The sequence below is a fragment of the Cyprinodon tularosa genome, unplaced genomic scaffold (genome assembly GCF_016077235.1).
Source record: "Cyprinodon tularosa strain WSP-4 unplaced genomic scaffold, ASM1607723v1 ctg352, whole genome shotgun sequence".
NCBI classification, from domain to species: Eukaryota; Metazoa; Chordata; class Actinopteri; order Cyprinodontiformes; family Cyprinodontidae; genus Cyprinodon; species Cyprinodon tularosa.
In genome coordinates, this window is record NW_024039066.1 from 96,185 (window position 1) to 115,656 (window position 19,472).

At 39.0% G+C, this 19,472-nt stretch overlaps 1 protein-coding gene across 2 annotated transcripts in view; it reads left to right on the forward strand.

Moving 5' to 3' along the window:
* Window positions 1–17,458, forward strand: part of ppfia3 (PTPRF interacting protein alpha 3) — a 47,556-nt gene extending 30,098 nt beyond the window's left edge. The window contains exons 23-31 of one of the 2 annotated variants that reach the window (XM_038295263.1): window positions 6,058–6,123; window positions 6,563–6,589; window positions 6,757–6,932; window positions 8,659–8,756; window positions 13,419–13,594; window positions 14,764–14,832; window positions 14,920–15,082; window positions 15,454–15,518; window positions 17,340–17,458. In XM_038295263.1, coding sequence (XP_038151191.1) covers window positions 6,058–6,123; window positions 6,563–6,589; window positions 6,757–6,932; window positions 8,659–8,756; window positions 13,419–13,594; window positions 14,764–14,832; window positions 14,920–15,082; window positions 15,454–15,509 — 831 coding nt within the window. In that variant the 3' untranslated portion in view covers window positions 15,510–15,518; window positions 17,340–17,458. The remainder of the gene's footprint in view (window positions 1–6,057; window positions 6,124–6,562; window positions 6,590–6,756; window positions 6,933–8,658; window positions 8,757–13,418; window positions 13,595–14,763; window positions 14,833–14,919; window positions 15,083–15,453; window positions 15,519–17,339) is intronic. The other variant, XM_038295264.1, reaches the window with a different exon arrangement.
* Window positions 17,459–19,472: the final 2,014 nt, after the last annotated feature.

Consider the following 19,472-nt stretch of genomic DNA (forward strand, 5'->3'; position numbering starts at 1 on the left):
CCGTTCCACCACATCCCAAAGATGCTCTATTGGATTGAGATCTGGTGACTGTGGAGGCCATTTGAGTACAGTGAACTCATTGTCATGTTCAAGAAACCAGTCTGAGATGATTCCAGCTTTATGACATGGCGCATTATCCTGCTGAAAGTAGCCATCAGAAGTTGGGTACATTGTGGTCATAAAGGGATGGACATGGTCAGCAACAATACTCAGGTAGGCTGTGGCGTTGCAACGATGCTCAATTGGTACCAAGGGGCCCAAAGAGTGCCAAGAAAATATTCCCCACACCATGACATCACCACCACCAGCCTGAACCGTTGATACAAGGCAGGATGGATCCATGCTTTCATGTTGTAGACGCCAAATTCTGACCCTACCATCCGAATGTCGCAGCAGAAATCGAGACTCATCAGACCAGGCAACGTTTTTCCAATCTTCTATTGTCCAATTTCGATGAGCTTGTGCAAATTGTAGCCTCAGTTTCCTGTTCTTAGCTGAAAGGAGTGGCACCCGGTGTGGTCTTCTGCTGCTGTAGCCCATCTGCCTCAAAGTTTGACGTACTGTGCGTTCAGAGATGCTCTTCTGCCCACCTTGGTTGTAACGGGTGGTTATTTGAGTCACTGTTGCCCTTCTATCAGCTCGAACCAGTCTGGCCATTCTCCTCTGACCTCTAGCATCAACAAGGCATTTCCGCCCACAGAACTGCCGCTCACTGGATGCTTTTTCTTTTTCGGACCATTCTCTGTAAACCCTAGAGATGGTTGTGCGTGAAAATCCCAGTAGATCAGCAGTTTCTGAAATACTCAGACCAGCCCTTCTGGGACCAACAATCATGCCACGTTCAAAGTCACTCAAATCACCTTTCTTCCCCATACTGATGCTCGGTTTGAACTGCAGGAGATTGTCTTGACCATGTCTACATGCCTAAATGCACTGAGTTGCCACCATGTGATTGGCTGCTTAGAAATTAAGTGTTAACGAGCAGTTATTAGTGTACCTAATAAAGTGGCCGGTGAGTGTAAATGTTGATAACAGTATGCATATATGTATTTGAAAAACATAAAATCACCATTGATGTTTTGGTGCTTATTTTAAATGACATGGGTTGACTGGAACGTTCTTGTAAACATTTTCTCAGTAAGGGAGGTGGTTCTATTTACTTCTGCTCCGTTCATCTTTAGAACATGCAGCTTAGTGAGAAGTTCAAACTCGGTGCTCACACTAATGCTTGGCGATCCAGTAACAAGTTAACAGCTGTAGCTATGTGTGTTCACAGTTTGTGTTGAAATGCATCCCCCATCCCCCCACGCTCGGTTACCCGCTCTAGATGTAAATAAATATGCAACTTACGTCATATAGCCAGATCTTAGCAGATAGTTAGATAAATTCACTTTTATTTATTTATCTTTTTATATAAAAAAATAAATAATAATAATAAAAAATAAATTAATTAAATTAAATTAAATAAAAAATTTTAATAAAAAAAAGATAGTCACTTTTATTTTTGTTATTTTTTTTTATATAAAAAAATTATAATAATAATAAAAAATAAATAAATTAAATTAAATTAAAAATTTAAATAAAAAAAGATAGTCACTTTTATTTTTATTATTTCTTAATATAAAAAAAAAATAATAATAAAAAATAAATAAATTAAATTAAATTAAATATTTAAATGAAAAAAAGATAGTCACTTTTATTTTTATTTATTTTTTATATAAAAAAATAAATAATAATAATAAAAAATAAATAAATGAAATTAAATTTTATAAATAAAAAAATAAAAAAAATAAAAAAGATAAAGTCACTTTTATGCTAAAAATAACTAAATCCTAGACCACAAATCTGCCATTAATTGATTTTTTTTTTGCATGAATCAGGTTTATCATAGTTCTTTATGGATATTTCAAGACACCTCTGTAAAAGATAAAATTGAAGAGAAATAAAAGGATCTTAAAATAACTTAAGAATTTATGAACTTCCAATCATAAAATGCTCACCATTATTTTTCTTTTATATATATCTTTATTTTCTGATGGCTCTCTGGCAGTTTAATGACAATTTTCCATGAAATGTGGTAAATCTTACTGAAAGAGGCCACTAACCCAATAAACATTAACTTTATGACTTTCTTATTGAAGACTTTGCCTCAATCATTTGGGATGATGCTTGATGACGATGATGAGGCAATGAAAGACCAGATTTTAGCAATTTGTTGGTAAAACAGCACACATCATAATTCAAAGAGCTCATAAAACTATATTAGGCTTCCATCAATAGAAAAATTACAAGGACTAAATAACAATGGTGAGAAAGACCTTACTTTGAATTATAGTGTTCAGTATCACCTTACTGAATACATCTTTGGACACTGAGTGGGGGTAATGAGATGATTTACACAAATATCATCACGGCTATATGGAGGCCCAAAATACATAATTGAATAAATAAGTGTTTCATGAAAAAATTAAATATGCATCTAATACATGATGGAGATATTAAAGCTACAGTGTGTAATAATTACAGGGATATACAGTCAGAAATGTAATATATTATACATAACTATGTTATTTATCATCATCTACGAGCTCAGCCTCTTAACCTTAATATTTGCGTTGCCTTAGAATTCGTTATTTATAATTACATAGGAGCGGGTCTCGCAGCCATGGAGGCAGACATCTTTGCGCTACGGCAGCGCAGAGCCAACAAACTAGCGATTGCGAGATCGCCAAAACTTCGCAACGATGTAGAAAAAATAACAGGTATATTTATTATCTTAAGTCTACATGAAATCTATACCCTACACAGACTAATGAAATACTATCTGTAAAATTATCTATGTAAACAAACCTCATCACTTGAGAAGGTAGGTGATGCGGACGTCGTGGAAGACATTTTGTCCTGTAACGCTCGCCGTACTGTTGGGGGGGAGAAGTGGTGGGGGGGAGATGTTCATGTTGCTGCAGTCTGCAGTCTGACCGCTAGATGTCGCTAAAAGTTACAAATTGTAGCTCTAAATACAATTAGATTGATAAATATATTGAATTATCGATATTACATTTGAAATAATGTATTAAGTAATTTAATGTCATTTATTCATAAATTAATTAAAAAACTTCTATCCATGTTATTCCGTAAAAATTCAAAAAATATCCACTGGACTTGGTTTTCAAGATTTGAAGACGTTTCGCCACCTCTCCAGGAATGTTAATAAATAGATATAGACTGGAATGCCTGTTTGTGCTTTTAGGGGGTTGCCAGTGATTAACACTGTTATATTTGGCTGAAATGTTTGTGAATCCCTGGTCTAAAGGGTAAATTAGCATTTATTATGTTTTTATCAAACAATTCATACCATTTGCTTCTGGTTGACTGCAGTTAGTGATGCTTTCCTATCAGTCCTATGCAGTTTAAAGCAGATAAAACTATCCACACTAGAGTCAAGTAAATCTTTTCTATCTTAAAGGACTTTTGTGCCCAATATTTGTGAAAACACACTTTGTCTTACTTCACATGTGTTCCTCTTTGGAAACTTGAACCAGTTTTTAACCCGTTTGAAAAAGATGTTTAAAAGCTGCAGGACAGCGGTCTTTAAGGTCCTTCGTTAGAAACTGCTGCCCTGCCTCGTATTGGTTCCAAAGCTGTTCCATAGAATTAAAAACGGCGTTGTCTCTCAAAAGAAAACTCAAGCACACATTTTTTTTTTTTAAGGTCGCAGTTTTTTATGATTTTTAATGATTTAAAAAGAAAAAAGAAGAAAGTTCAGATCTTGAGATAAAACAGTAATTGGGAATTATCAGGAATCTTTAGTTTAAGTTGCTTTATCTCTGAATAACCCAGCTTACGCTCAGTTTCTGTATAAATCCTGAGCAATCTGACTTCATTTGGACAACATTAAATACAGATGTGAATGCTTTAAAGCTGGAGGATGAGTTTAGCCGTCTGCAGGGGGAATCTGTTTTGGATCACAGAAAAACCACCCACTGACCCGCTATCGCATGTCTCAAGCAACAGAAATATTAGCTGAATATGTGGTTTAAAAAATGCTTTCTTTAAACAGCACTGTTAAATTCATGCACTGCTGCTGGCAAACGTCTTTTGAAATGTTTATAATTTAGGAGCTCTATGGTGAAAGACGTTTTCAGCGGCTCTTTTCTGGGATTGTCGTCAAAGGGCCGTCCTGTGTGGATTACCAGAATACTCAGTCAAGTAACATGTGTTTTTGTTGTCAGGGTTGATTGTAGATTTCTCCAGAATTGCAAAGTTTATCATTCACATTCAATAACTTTACAGGGTCAATAAAGGGGAAAACCATTTTTTTTTTACATTGGGCCCTTGATTTTACGTTATTCCATCATGTTCTACTCACCCATATGAGTTTTGTATCATCTATTCCTAAGATATTCAGTTTTGTTATATCCAAGTAACGTCTTCCTGTGGGCAAATGACTTGAAGGCACAAAACTAAACTGTTCATAATTTATTCTTTATGGTACGCCAGCATTTATAACATGCAGGCGAATCACTGTCATCCGCAGACATCCGCGGTTATCCCTATAATGCCGAATGTATCATATTTAATACATACTGTTTCTGAAATGTTTTGCATCTGACACCTTTTGCATAATTTAATGGTAAAAACTTTGCTCAAAATCCTATCGTTCACAATCAGATATACCTGATAACAGCCAGTAGAAGACTACACCAAAAATAATCTTGACTTATCGCATAGTAATAAATTATTAATATCAAAAATGTATTTCTGTTTTTTCCTTTTACATATTTTGTTAAAAGGGCAAATAAGGACTTCAAACCAAAAAAAAGTAATTTTCTGTTTTGTTTTATTCTTGGATCAGGCTTTAAAGGGTTGAATTATTTATATTTATATTTTTTAAAAACAAAGCAGAGTGTGTATGACGTGATCCGCACGTGCCGGCTACCTATTAGTCATCCTGTCAGCTGAACTGCTGCTAGTTTTACTCACATGCTTGGAAGATGTCTAGTGCTACTACCACAGATGATCTCGCTCTCCAAATGGAATTGAACGATTCAGATTAGCTAGAATGAATAGAAGGGGTAGAGTGTAGCCGCCTGTGGCCCGGGCTGCCTGTCACAACTCCATTCTGGCGTACGGATGATGTCATACACACTATGCTTTGTTTTAAAAAAATATAAATATTAAAAATATAACCGCTGATGTCTGGGGCATCTTCCTATAGGAAGACGTTACTTGGATTACAAAACCGAATATCTTCAGAACAGCTCCAAATGACACAAAAATAATATGGGTGAGTAATACATGATGTAATAACGTAAAATCAAGGGGCCAATGTGAAAAAAAAAACGGTGTTCCGCTTTAACATTAGGTAGGAGCATTTAAAACGGTCCATTTGCAGCTAAGTAAGCCTGGACTCATGTTAAAGCCAGGTCTAAACAGGCCCAGTGTTTCCTAAACCTGTTTGGATCTCGTTCACACTTATCTCTGTCGACGTGTGATCAGATAGGGCAGGACACCTGTTAGCACCACGTCGGAACAACCCCCAGGTTATGTACATAAAAAGGGTCAGAAGGTGTGATCGTTCTGCCTCTGGCTTACTCTGCATGTGTACAGAAGGGCAGGGAGGGAGCTGGTTCAAAAGCGCTCCTTGAGCTTTTCATTTCATGCCTGTTTCCCACGGGGCTACATGGAGATACATGAACTTTTTCTCCTCTGATTGCTGCAGAGTTTCGGGCTAATATGTGACTCGGTCGGTCTTGGCTTTACCTCTTCTGCAGTTGTGTTCGCGTCGCTTGTTTTGATGAGTCGTAGGGAAACATCCCTCATTAATTTTGGTTCGATGCCCTGAAAAAGATGCTATCAGTTTAAGGAAACCGGTCGAACTTTTGTTTCATCTTCATAGATGAAGAGCAGTTTACTGCTGTGGTTGATTGATGGCAGTTCTTGGAAAATCTCTCAAGCCGGTTACCTCTGGTGCTCCAGGCATCCGAGGAAATCTGTGTGGATTTTTTTAATTCACCTTACAGCTTACATCCGCTCATTGTGCTTTCATTATTGCAGTCCACCAGTAATGTGTGGATGACCCATGCAGAGATGGAGTCTCTGAACGCCGCCACCAAGCCTCCGGTTAGTGCTCCAGCCGTGTCGTCTTCTGTCTGATTCCCATTTTTATGATTAAAATGAATAATGTTGAGCGTCTGGTCCTGTCTGAAAAATGTTGATGAGTCTCTCCCCTTCCTCCTCTTCTTTCTCTGTATTTATTCCTCTATCCTTCTGTCTCCTCTGTGGGCCCAGGCCATAGTGTTGAGCATCTTCGTCTCTCCCTGTGGTTGCTGTTTCTATGTGAACTGCTTCAAACTAATTACCCGTTCACTAACACACTGTTCCTCACTTTTGTCCTCTTTTCCCGCTGCTGCTGCTGCTGTGACCTCTCCCTCTTCTGCTTCTCTTAATTCACCCTTCCATCCATCCACACCACTTTTGACCCCTGCCTACCTTTTCCCCCACCGATCCACTCGCTCCGTCTTTCTCTCTTTCTGCTTCGTCTTTCCTCTCGGCCTTTCAGGAGCTAAAGGAATTCAGCTGGGATCAGGTGAGAACTGAATCTTTTTTTTTTGGTCAACCTTTTGATAAAGTAAAAAAATGCAAACAACACTTTGCCTATTTGACAGTCCCTTCATCTACAGTGAGTCATGAGCGCTCAGACATAAAATATGAAGTGTGAATCAACGTCGATCATCTGCGCTTGTCCCCCTCCAGATACTGGCCTACGGTGATATGAATCATGAGTGGGTGGGCAATGACTGGCTGCCCAGCCTGGGCCTCCCCCAGTACCGCAGCTATTTCATGGAGTCCCTAGTGGATGCTCGCATGCTGGACCACCTAACCAAGAAGGAGCTGAGAGGACAGCTGAAGATGGTAGACAGCTTCCACAGGTAGAACGTTTTCCCAAACATTTACTGCTGCCTTTTGCAAAGAATGGTGAGGAAAGGTTTATTTTATTCAGCAATTCATCCAGATTTACTTCAGTTCGTTTTAATGATTTAGTCTCACAGCCAAATAAGAGCTGAATTTCAGTTTAGACCGGAGGTCTTCAACGGGGGGTTGACTGAGGTACTGCATGGGGTTGCGAAAGTTTTTGTTGATTAGCCTTTTTTTTTATATTCCCCCCTGCAATTTCTTCCACTAATTGAAATGTCTTTAAATCCACATTAACATGAATTCAACACATTATAGTAAACAGATAAATGGAGGCAGAAGATGTCTTTCAGTCATCAATGCACACATTCAGCGACACAGGAGCTCTTTCAAGCTGGGCACCATTTTATTCACAACACCTGTCCCTTCAACCAGGAATCAGATTTAGAAATACTTTAATAATCCCAGGGAGAAATGACTTTCGTTATTATGGATAGCTTTTCGTTCAATAGTGCGGAAAAAAGTTTTTTCTCCTTTGAAATTAAGTGTTAAACGAAGTAAATAAAAAATGTTTTCCATTTATGTTTTTTTTTTTTTATATTATATAATGGAGAAATCTATGCAGACATACCTGGTATGATGTGAAAAATATGATTGGCCCTTTTTAAATCAAATAAACTCTGATTACCACCCAAAAAAAAAAAGCTTTGGCATTAGTTTGCTTCAGTGACAGGAAATGGGCAGGGACAGAAGCAGGAAGGACCTGTAGCAAAGGGTTTTTAGGTCAGGAGTTGAGACATGATGGTCGTGCCGCCGCCAGGCCTGATCCACTGCCTAGCTTTCAGAATCAACAAATAACGAACAGAACCTGTTTGACATCTTGAGTCCACCTCCTGCAGTCAATCCTATAAAGTTAAAGGCAGCTGAGAAATAAGGTCATTGACGTCTATCAGTCTGGAAACAGTTATAAAGTCATGTTAAAGCTTAGGGACTCCAAAAACCACAGCGAGAGCCATTTTTCACAACTGCTGTGGACCAAAACCAACACAAACAGCTGTCTCAGATTTCCAAGACTTCTAGGAAAATATTCTCTTTAACAACGAGAAAAAAGTGGAACTTTTTCTGAAGTAGAAAACAAACAGAGTTTTAGCAAAGCAACATCATGCCAGCAGTCAAACGTGGTATCAGGGGACCTCGAGCATTCGCTGTTGAAGTTATGAAGTCTGTTTTCTAGCAAAAGATCCTGATCTGAATGTCCCTAAGCTCGAGCTGCAGCAGGATAGTGATATATATATAGGCTGCTCAGTGGCGCAGTGGGTAGCACTGCTGCCTTGCAGCAAGAAGGTTCTGGGATCAATTCCTTTCTGCATGAAGTTTGCATCATGCTATCCCTGAGCATGTGTGAGTTCTCTCCGGGTACTCCAGCTTCCTCCCACAGTCCAAAAACATGACTGTTAGTTTAATTGGATATATATATTCAAATAAAATATCTTTGATGAAGCGAATTAAGTTGAAACTGACTCCCTGATTTATTAAGATGTACTTTTTAAACCTTAGTTGTTTATTTTTCAACCCTCAAACTTACCAGCTGTTGCTTGGCTTTGTGGTGACAATTGACTGCTTGGAGTAGGATCAGATTGAGGTTCTCTGTCAAAAGCTTCGAGTGCTTCAAAGATTAAAAGCGCACCCCTAAGTAACCAGCTTGAACCCGTTTAACCCTCTTGCTCTTTTGACCTTGCCCAGGGTGAGTTTGCATTATGGCATCATGTGCCTAAAGCGCCTGAATTACGACCGCAAGGAGCTGGAAAGGAGGAGAGAGGACAGCGTCCACCAGAATAAAGGTAATCTTTTATGTCATTTTGCTTCACCCTGTTTGCTGGAACTTACATCAGTTGTTGTATTGCTTGAACCTTATTTTAATAATTCTGAAGGCTTACTCTGAGTAATATAAATATACTATATGAGGTAATCAGTTTTACAACATCAATAAAGTGTTTTAAAGCTGTTTAAGTGACCCTTATAAGCATTTCTTTTTAATTTAATATTTTTTTATTTCTCACTTACAAATTTATTTTCCAATATTTTTATCAACATCAATAAAAGATGCTGTAGTAAGTAATTTACCTAATCGGGATTTATATTATTAGATATTGTTTACATCTGTGTGATATTTAAAGAAGTAAAAAATAAAAAATAAATCACCAAAACCTAAATGCTTAAAATTGCTAAATTTTCACGAACTTTAGTAACTACCAAAAAATCCATAAAGGGAGACTTTAATAGGAAATTTAACTTTGGAATTTTATTTTATTTCAACTTAAGTCTCATTTCATCAACAGTTAATTATTTTTTTATGCTAACTGCTAATGTCAATCAAAAGGGGGAAGGAAATAAATCTTTGGAACCAGTTTTTTTTTCTCTCTTAGGGTCTTTTACCAGAAGGCCACTACAAAAAAAGGAAAAGAGATTTCCTTCTTTGTGATTCTGAATCTGCTAATGGTTCATTCATAGACCTGTCTCAGGGTTCGACATTTTTAATTAGGGAACTCGTTAGGTAAGAAAGTAAAATAGTCCTAAAGGAAACCACTTCTGACAAAGAACATATCTTGTTCAAGGATGAAAAACAGAAAGAAAAATGTAAAAAGTAATAATAATTAGGAAAACATGGCAAAGTATTTAGAAGAAACCAAGATTTTTTTTTTTTTTTTATCTGAATCTTGCTGAATGATCAGACCTGCTTCTGAACTTTTTCTGTATATGTAAATTTAAGATTTCTTTAAAGCTGCAGTCTGTAACATTGAGAAGAGAGCAGACTTCGACTGAAAATTTGAAGAAAAACAGGTTTCACGCCACTCCCCCACCCTCTCTGCTTCACTCATGCCCCACCTCCAAGCTCCACCCCTCTCACAGCATCTGCGCGGCTACCGCATGCGACCAGAAGGGGGGGGGGGCGGGATTCAGCGTGTGTGAGCTGTGATTGACACTCCATCATACGCTCCTCTGGCTGTGATTGGTTGTTTTGACTCGTCCCGAATTATTCTTTCCAGATTGAAATACAGGCAGTAGGCGGTACCAATTGAAGCAGTTTTTTTCACAGGTTACATATCACATGTACTGCTGTCTGGGCATAGGTACAGTTTTAGCCAATATGACAAAAAAGTGATTTTTAAAAACTTACAGACTTCAGCTTTAAGAGTTATCATTATGCCTGATTATCCAGAGTGGTCATTGCTTATTTAATAGTAAGAAAAATTGAATAAAAGTTTTCACTCAAGCTATTGCTGCAGATTTAAGTGTCTCCAGGCTTTTATACAATAATTTATATATGATAATTAAATAATAAAAAGACAGATTCAGTGTCATCTTCTAACACAACTGACAACATTAAAAACTATAATTGTTGCTTATTTTCTCACTAAGTGAGCTCTTTTTTTCTTATTACAAGATTGCAAATCATATTTGATTGAATTAAAGATGCCAGGTACAACATTTACAGTAGAATGGTCTTCTATCCTGACAATCCAACATCATAAAAAGAGTATTTAAGATTAGGAAGAGAGGCAGGTCTGGCCAAACCCAACATCTGTCAAGGACGTTCTGAAGGTAACTGAATAAAAGCAGGTGTTGGGTAGTTATGGTTACAACATGTGGTGATTTAAAATCTGTAAGGCAAAAATCGTTTCTGCTTAAAGGTACACTACAGGTGCTGGTCATAAAATTAGAATATCATGAAAAAGTAGATTGATTTCAGTAATTCCATTTAAAAAGTGAAACTTGTATATTATATTCATACATTACATACAAACTCATATATTTCAGATGTTTATTTTGTTTAATTTTGATGATTACAAATGACAACAAATGAAAATCTCAAATTCATCATATCAGAAAATTAGAATATTGTGAAAAGGTTCAAAATTGATGGCCCCTGGTGCCACACTCTAATCAGCTAATTAACTCAAACCACCTGCAAAAGCCTTTAAATGGTCTTTCAGTCTAGTTCTATAGGCTACACAATCATGGGGAAGACTGCTGACTTGACAGTTGTCCAAAAGACGACCATCGACACCTTGCACAAGGAGGGCAAGACACAAAAGGTCATCGCTAAAGAGGCTGGCTGTTCACAGAGCTCAGTGTCCAAGCACATTAATAGAGAGGCGAAGGGAAGGAAAAGATGTGGTCGAAAAAAGTGTACAAGCAAGAGAGATAACCGCACCCTGGAGAGGATTGTGAAACAAAACCCATTCAAAAATGTGGGGGAGATTCACAAAGAGTGGACTGCAGCTGGAGTGAGTGCTTCAAGAACCACCACACACAGACGTATGAAAGACATGGGTTTCTGCTGTCGCATTCCTTGTGTCAAGCCACTCTTGAACCACAGACAGCGTCAGAAGCGTCTTGCCTGGGCTAAAGAGAAACAGGACTGGACTGCTGGTGAGTGGTCCAAAGTCATGTTCTCTGATGAAAGTAAATTTTGCATTTCCTTTGGAAATCAAGGTCCCAGAGTCTGGAGGAAAAGAAGAGAGGCACTTCATCCACGTTGCTTGAAGTCCAGTGTAAAGTTTCCACAGTCAGTGATGGTTTGGGGTGCCATGTCATCTGCTGGTGTTGGTCCATTGTGTTTTCTGAGGTCCAGGGTCAACGCAGCCACATACCAGGAAGTTTTAGAGCACTTCATGCTTCCTGCAGCTGACCAACTTTTTGGAGATGCAGATTTCATTTTCCAACAGGACTTGGCACCTGCACACAGTGCCAAAGCTACCAGTACCTGGTTGAAGGACCATGGTATCCCTGTTCTTAATTGGCCAGCAAACTCTCCTGACCTTAACCCCATAGAAAATCTATGGGGTATTGTGAAGAAGAAGATGCAATACACCAGACCCAACAATTCAGAAGAGCTAAAAGCCACTATTAGAGCAACCTGGGCTATCATAACACCTGAGCAGTGCCACAGACTGATCGACTCCATGCCACGCCGCATTGCTGCAGTAATACAGGCCAAAGGAGGCCCAACTAAATACTGAGTGCTGTACATGCTCATACTTTTCATGTTCATACTTTTCAGTTGGCCAACATTTCTATAAATCCTTTGTTTTTATTGGTCTTCAGTAATATTCTAATTTTCTGATATGATGAATTTGAGATTTTCATTTGTTGTCATTTGTAATCATCAAAATTAAACAAAATAAACATCTGAAATATATGAGTTTGTATGTAATGTATGAATATAATATACAAGTTTCACTTTTTAAATGGAATTACTGAAATCAATCTACTTTTTCATGATATTCTAATTTTATGACCAGCACCTGTATGCAACCGGTGTTGATTTTCCAGCGAGGCTCCCTCCAGAGGGCGAAAGTAAAAGTGCACTGTCGTAAATATGCTCAGCTGTTCTCCTGGTTTCTCCGTCAAGCCAGGCGCGGTTGTTTTGAGCTTAGCAGCGAATGACTAATGCTGCGTTCACACTGGACGTAGCTGGCGCGACAGAAGCAGCGAGTTTACATGCAAAGTCAATAGTTGACGCGCGTCAAGGCGCAACAAAAGGTCCCGCGGCGCGTTTTGAGCACCAGGCGCAGCACGTCTGAGCAGCTGAAGCAGCGCATCGGGCGCGTTTAACGCAGGGAGAGAGACACAGCGCTGATGATCACTCCTCTTAAACAGTTTATTGACGCCTAAATTAACTTAAAATGCAGAAATCTGCTGGCAGAATATGCAGTTTGGATTATTTAGATGAAAAACACCTACCAGCTGCCGCGGTGAACCGCTGCTGATAAAGGGATCCATACTGTCGGCGCCCCGCTGGTATGTGGGGGTCTGAGCGGCTCCGACAGAAAAAATATGGAAGGCAGGATAATAATCTGACTGAACTGACTGCACTGATTACGTTTTCAGGTGTATTTTCTCACTTAAACACATATTAAAACTACTTTATTCCCACTGATCACAGCAAATATAGCTGCAAGGCAGAGAAAGGATAGTGAAGCTCCGCCCAACGCGCGTCAGAGCCACTTTTGCACCGGGCAGCCAGAGCAGCAAAGCTGCTTCAGCCACGCGTCAGAACTAAACTGGTACAAGCAGTAAAAATGAAGCAGCAGACGCGATTTTGCTGCTTTTGCTGCGTGAACGTAGCATAACTGCACAAAGATCGCCACTGTGCTAGCAACGAGAATGCTTTTAACTGGGGGCGTGTAGCAGTTCTCGCCGTAAAGCAAGACTGACTCTCACGAAACTTCTGAGCCTGTGGGTGCGGGTCGGTGCTCCTGCAGTTGCAAGTGCAGTATTTCCCCCACAGACCACCAGGGTGGCCGAGAATACCTTTGTTCAACCTGAAATGACTCATTTAGTCATCCATAACGTTATGGAACACATTAATTAACTGAAAAATGTTGCATAGTGTCCCTTTAAAGAAACTTTAATCTCTACTCAGGCTGAGCTACATCAGTTGATCCTGATGTTTAGAAAGTTGAAAAAAACTGAGGCCGCCTGTCCTTCCTACCCAGATGTGATGGTGTGGTCCAATGAGCGTGTGATGTGCTGGGTCCAAAGCATCGGTCTGAAGGAGTACGCAGACAACCTCCGAGAGAGTGGAGTCCATGGCGCTCTGCTGGCTTTAGATGACACTTTTGACTACACTGACCTGGCCCTGCTGCTACAGATCCCCAATCAGAACACACAGGTGATGGACCTACTGGCCCAAGCAATGGCACGCTTTTTATCCAGAGGCATTACTCACCACAGAACTGCACCAAAAGAAATTAACCACCAAGTCAAACAACTATTTATTATAATGTTGGCATTTTAAAGAAATATTTAATCATATTATAAAAGGTTTCCTCTTACTATCATATTGAGATTAGATACTGGGATTAAAACAATTTCCTCTCCAGCTATATCCCCTTTAGCCATAACCTTTATATCGGGGCAGCCTAAACACCCTATAAGGAATAAAATACTAAAATAAAATACTATAGAAAAAATTCATTGGATTTTAGGGTGTCTATGTGTGCTAACATCTTAAGTCACCATAGAATGTTCTATTTGTTCCATGTGAAATAACCTAATAGATATATAGAAAATTACCCTTAACGTTGATCCCTTACAAGTATGTCCATTGACACCCTCTGTCTACTCTATTAGCACTCAGTAGGTAACTTGCATAGGTATCCATACCTCAGTAGGTATGGATTCCATAGTGGTATTCCATACCTTAGTGGTATTCAGTATTTTCTTGCTATCTGGAAAAATCTTTCGATAAGTGACAGGGTAACAGTTGCTGGTAAATCTTAAAGCCTTCATAGGCATCCTGTAGGAACCTCAAGAAGTACCCTCTAAGTACCTATGTAGGTACAACCAAACTATCCTGTAGTTGACCTAAAAAAAAAAACTAATAGCTACCCATTAACTACTCTATGTATTCATATAGAGGATGTAAAGGAACTATCTAAGTACCCTTTAAGGGTCTCTGTAAGAACCTGTGGGCTACCCTGAAAGTCTAGTGGTGTGGAGTACCTCAGGGCTGAATATTTGGCCAATTTCCATTTTTATTAGTGCATTTCCGGAAATGCACTAATTTTGGAATATTTCTCAATATATTATAAAGCTTTATTTGTTGTGCTGGTGTTATAGAGCTAGTACCTGATGCTAGGTAATCTTTGAGTTGTTGAAAACCGGGCCCTATCACCCAAAAAGGGAGTAAAAAAAGAAGAACTTGATAAACATTTGTTTTTCATTCTAGAAATCATGGTATTGCTTCCAGAAATTTGGGTTAGAGTTTTATTTTAGTGAATTGTATAAACAGTCATTTACAGGTTCAAGGAATTTAGAGCTTTTGTGATTTCTTTGCAGGCTAGGCAGGTTCTGGAGCAGGAGTACAACTCCCTAATCTCCATGGGAACTGAGAGACGACCTGATGAGGTCAGAATTTTTGATAAAGTAATGAAGGCACAAGTTTGCATGAGTATCTGTGTTTTTGTGTCACTCATTCACTGTCATTCTGGGCAGGATGGAACAAAGACGTTTACCCGCTCGCCCTCCTGGAGGAAGATGTTCAGGGAGAAAGACCTCCGAGGTGTGACCTCCGACTCTGCCGAGACGCTGCCCGCAAATTTCCGTGCCTCAGCCATTTCCACCCCCTCCGTTACCCTGAGAAAGGTTCAGAGCGATGGTGAGTCTGACCTTTGACTTCTTGACACTTTAGCTCTCATGTTAAACCCATCCTCGAGGCTCATCAGGTTTTTAAAAGCTTCTACTTGATTTTGTTGAGTTTAACTCACAAAAAGCGCATGTCGGGAATCAGGGCAAGTACAGTCACTACATGCTGTATGGGAAGGCTAAATGTAAAACCTGTTTTTTATGCTACTCTGCTATTAGCTCTAACCTTATTAGCTCTAACTTCCCCCTTTAGCAGAACTGACAATAACAAGGTGCAGACTCCTCAAAGTACACAGGAATGCTATAATACCTCCTTTAATACCTCTAGAAAGGTCAATGCTGTTACATTAATAACCTTGTGTGTCTGTCTCCTGGTTTCCAAAGTAGCCAGCTCTGGTGCCCGGGGTGAATCTGCCTCAGTGAGGACGTACTCCTGTTGAGCTGCTGAGGTGAGAACACGTCAATTAAACAGCCTTAACAGGGTTACTCCTGCGTGTGGGCGCTGACTTCTGTGCTTATGGCTTCCACATGTGTCGAGCAATGCTCTTTGAACTCTGTTTTATGCATATGTTTGCAGTAGTTGACTTGTTTTAGTCTGGGATTTTAGTACATTCCCCTGAGGTCTTAGATTGTGGTTGGTTTAGATTTACAGTTGCTGTCAGAGATTTATGTAATCTTGTCCTGGGCATTTGTGTTAACATTAAATTTGAGCTTTAAATGATATACCTCTTGCTAAAGCTAAGCATTAGCGTCAGCTATTCTCTTTTTTTAGGTGGAGTTTATGGTAATAGAAGAAAATGTAATGCTTCCTTTGCAACAAAATGTTTGGTGCTCAAGCTGGGAATTATTACAGCACTTTTGATGAATATTTGACCAATCTAAGCAGACTTGGTGCCGTTCACTTTGTTGCATGAACCACGGCTTTAAAGTTGTAGGGAGATCATATTTTATTGTCAACTAATACTGGCTTAAACGTTTACATAAATGGACTCTTTATCAGATGATATTGTCACAAAACTTAGAAAATTTCTGTTTTAAAAAAAAATCCTGCCTTAAAATCTGCTTTGTTTTGTTTTTTTTCGTTATCATTAAGTTATACGTCAGCCTGGACACCTAAATTCGGCCAATCATATATCAACGGTCATATGTCAATAAAATGTTTTTGGTCATAGCATCTTGATTCATATGTCGCAGCTAATATACGCAACGGTTGAAATAAGATATAAGACTCATTTACTTTCCCATTGAGTTCCGACCCCGGGGATGGGCGTCTGTGTCTTCGGCAGGCATAGAGCTAACAGAACTGGTAGCGTTGCAAGGCAAGGGCTCAAACATGTACGCCTCTAAGCCTTCTACACCAAACCAAGCTTCTGCCGCCCTGGCGTCCTCTTCCACAAACTTCGTGCCTGCTTTCCTCCTCTAAATAAAAAATGTATGACAGAGGAGACTCATCCGTGACCTCCAAAACAAACCCTCCTCCTCTTGCGTGTTTCCACTGACCATAGCGTTCCTTGACTGTGTCGTTTCTAAGTCACCAATTTAGCGCTACTTGGTTAATTTCCCATTGGGAACCTACTAGCACTAATTTGCTAACTGGTTAGCAAGATGCCCTTGAGATACCGACCACAACCAAAAGTGCTTGCGAACCGTCCACCACAACAACCCCGCCCTCTTGATAAACGGCCGATCAAATTCACTTCATTCACTCGTGTAAAGTCGTGCACAACTCGGGAGAATCCGGAAATGCAAAGGTTAGAACATCCATTTGCCTTTGACATTAAGGACTCTGCACAAACTTTGAGTAAAGTCAAAGTTTGTGTTTTGAGGAGACTATTCCAGAAGTGAACGTTTAGCCATTTAGTGAATGTTTGGTATCATTGTTCTGTTAAAATATCCAGTTGTGTCCAGGTCTCAGCTGTCATACCTGAACTTTTCCCATCGCTCTAAAAGATTGATTGGAAAATACAGAAAGAAGGCAGGAACCAGACGCAGAGGTCCTCTGGAGGGTTTTAGTTTCAGGTTACAAGAACTAAAGTATTTAGAGATAGTGATAAGAATTACAGATTAGTCATTGTGGCGTTCTGACCCAAGATTATAGATCGTTATGGTTGCAATCTGATGCCTTACTTGATGTCAGTTGGATGGTCTTGGAGGAAATCCTTGAAAATTAGGCCAAGTTTTATGTTTCTTACAATAATTGATCAAAAAGAAAAGGATTACTCTGTCTGACATCAAAGTCCTGACTAACTTACTGATGTTTCTCTCCTCAGGGCTCCAACTGGTTTGGGACTGAAGGACCCTCTCACTCATCAATGAAGAAGGAAGCAATGACTTTACTATTTAACCTAAAAGTAAACCTGGCCATTCTGCAATAACAGTAGCGAAGGAAAAGAAAGGGGAAAAAGACATGAAGAATGTATGAAACAGTTCTCAGATTTAGCAATTTGAATCAGATCGGCTGTTTTCTCTCTCCGTCTCTCCCTCCGCGTCCTGCATTGTCGGGTGACTAAAGGACAACGCCGGCGGTGGTTAGGCCTGCAGTCAGTCTGCCAAGGGTTCATTTTCCCACCTTCTGAGGATAACCTCCCTCTGCCGTTTATCTTCTTACACTTTCAAACATTTGAACCCCCGGCTCCACAACAAGGACCATGTCGGAAACCAAACGCATTGTTATGGTGGGATTCAGAGGGTGTTCAAACTTTAAAGCGATTCTGGGAGACAGATAGATGTGTCAGATGCGACACTGGTGCTCCTTTTTCCACTGGTGTCCAGTTTCAGCCACCGTGGCCCTTTTTGTTGGCCTCTACGGTCCCCACCAGGATCGGGTGGAGTGGTTTAACTCTTCTGAATTCAGACCACCATTTATGTCCAACCACATCAGAGGTCCATTGTCTTTTGGCACCTTGAAAGGAGATAGTGCTCTCTTTTGAAGAGGAATCAAAGGATTACAATTGGAGGGAGCGAATTTGGTCTGCATCAGGAAATAAGTTTTAACACAGATGGTACCAGATGCTTTTACTAGTTATCTTCAAAGTATTTCTTTTATGACCCTTCAATTAAATTTTTTAAACTCCATCTGAGGGGAATTTGTGTAAAATAAAGCCTTAAATAGACTATTATTTAGCTGCAGTAGCACATCCAACTGAACAATTAAAAATCCAATATTCTATTTTGTTCCCCTGCAGAAATAAATACTGGCATGCCATGGATCCATCTTTGAAATAGGAAAAACTAGAAAACATGCCATTTAAATAAGATACATGTTGCTTGAGCCTTATAAGCCTAAACCTGCTTGTACAAAACAAATGGAACTGGGATGAAACCACTTTGTTTCATAGCCGCACCCAGTGAGCAGAATGGTCTCAAAAACGTCCCAATACATGCAGTAAAAAGTTGCCTCTAGGGGTAGGGTTCCACGTCTCGATAGCAACCGTTAGTTGACATCTGCATGCCAACTAGCTGTTTGAGCGTTATTGTGTTTTTCCTGCCGTCTTATAACAACTTGAAGATGATAGCTACAAGTTTAACTCTACCAGGCCAGTAAGTGGGACCATCGCCCACTCTGGTTCTGTGTGGTTTGCGAGCCGGTTGCCAGGTCTGTTGATGCTAATGCTTAGCTTTAGCAAACATTTGAGTTGCCTCCAGAAGGAAAGCGGCAGACAGCTGAAGAACATCCGAGACATTCTGTGGATAAAAACTAAAACGTTTAAACTCCCATTGGAGCTTTTTCATGCAACCCTTCCTGTCTGCACTTCATACTGTACCCATTGATAAGCATGGTGGACGACACTGCAGTAACATTTTTTGTTCAAAATATCAAAAGTTTTGAAATTGAAAATCGTATAAGCTCCATCATTAAACTGAAAGTAGTTTTTTTTGGCCAAATCCACACAAAAAGGAAAGTCTCTTTAAATCCTCTCATCATAGGCTACTCCGATTAAAAACTATTAAAAAAAATGTTACTCATCTTTACCATGGCTGGCAAGCGTAGCTTTGTTTAGGAGAACTTACTGAAGTAAAAGTAGAGCAACTCTAGGATGTACACTCTTTTTGATATACCGGTATATATATATATATATATATATATATATATATATATATATATATATATATATATATATATATATATATATATATATATATATATATATATATATATATATATATATATATATATATATATATATATATATATATATATATATATATATATATATATATATATTGCTCAATACAAAGACATCAAAAGCAAGTACGTTTTATATAGAATAACAAATGAAAAATGAAAAGTTATAGCAGTATTATTATTTCTGAAAGGAAACTCAGGACAAAAGAACTAAATATTTCCTAGAGTTACTTCTATTAAAAAGACCTGAAACTGATAAGTAAAGGTTTTATTTTCT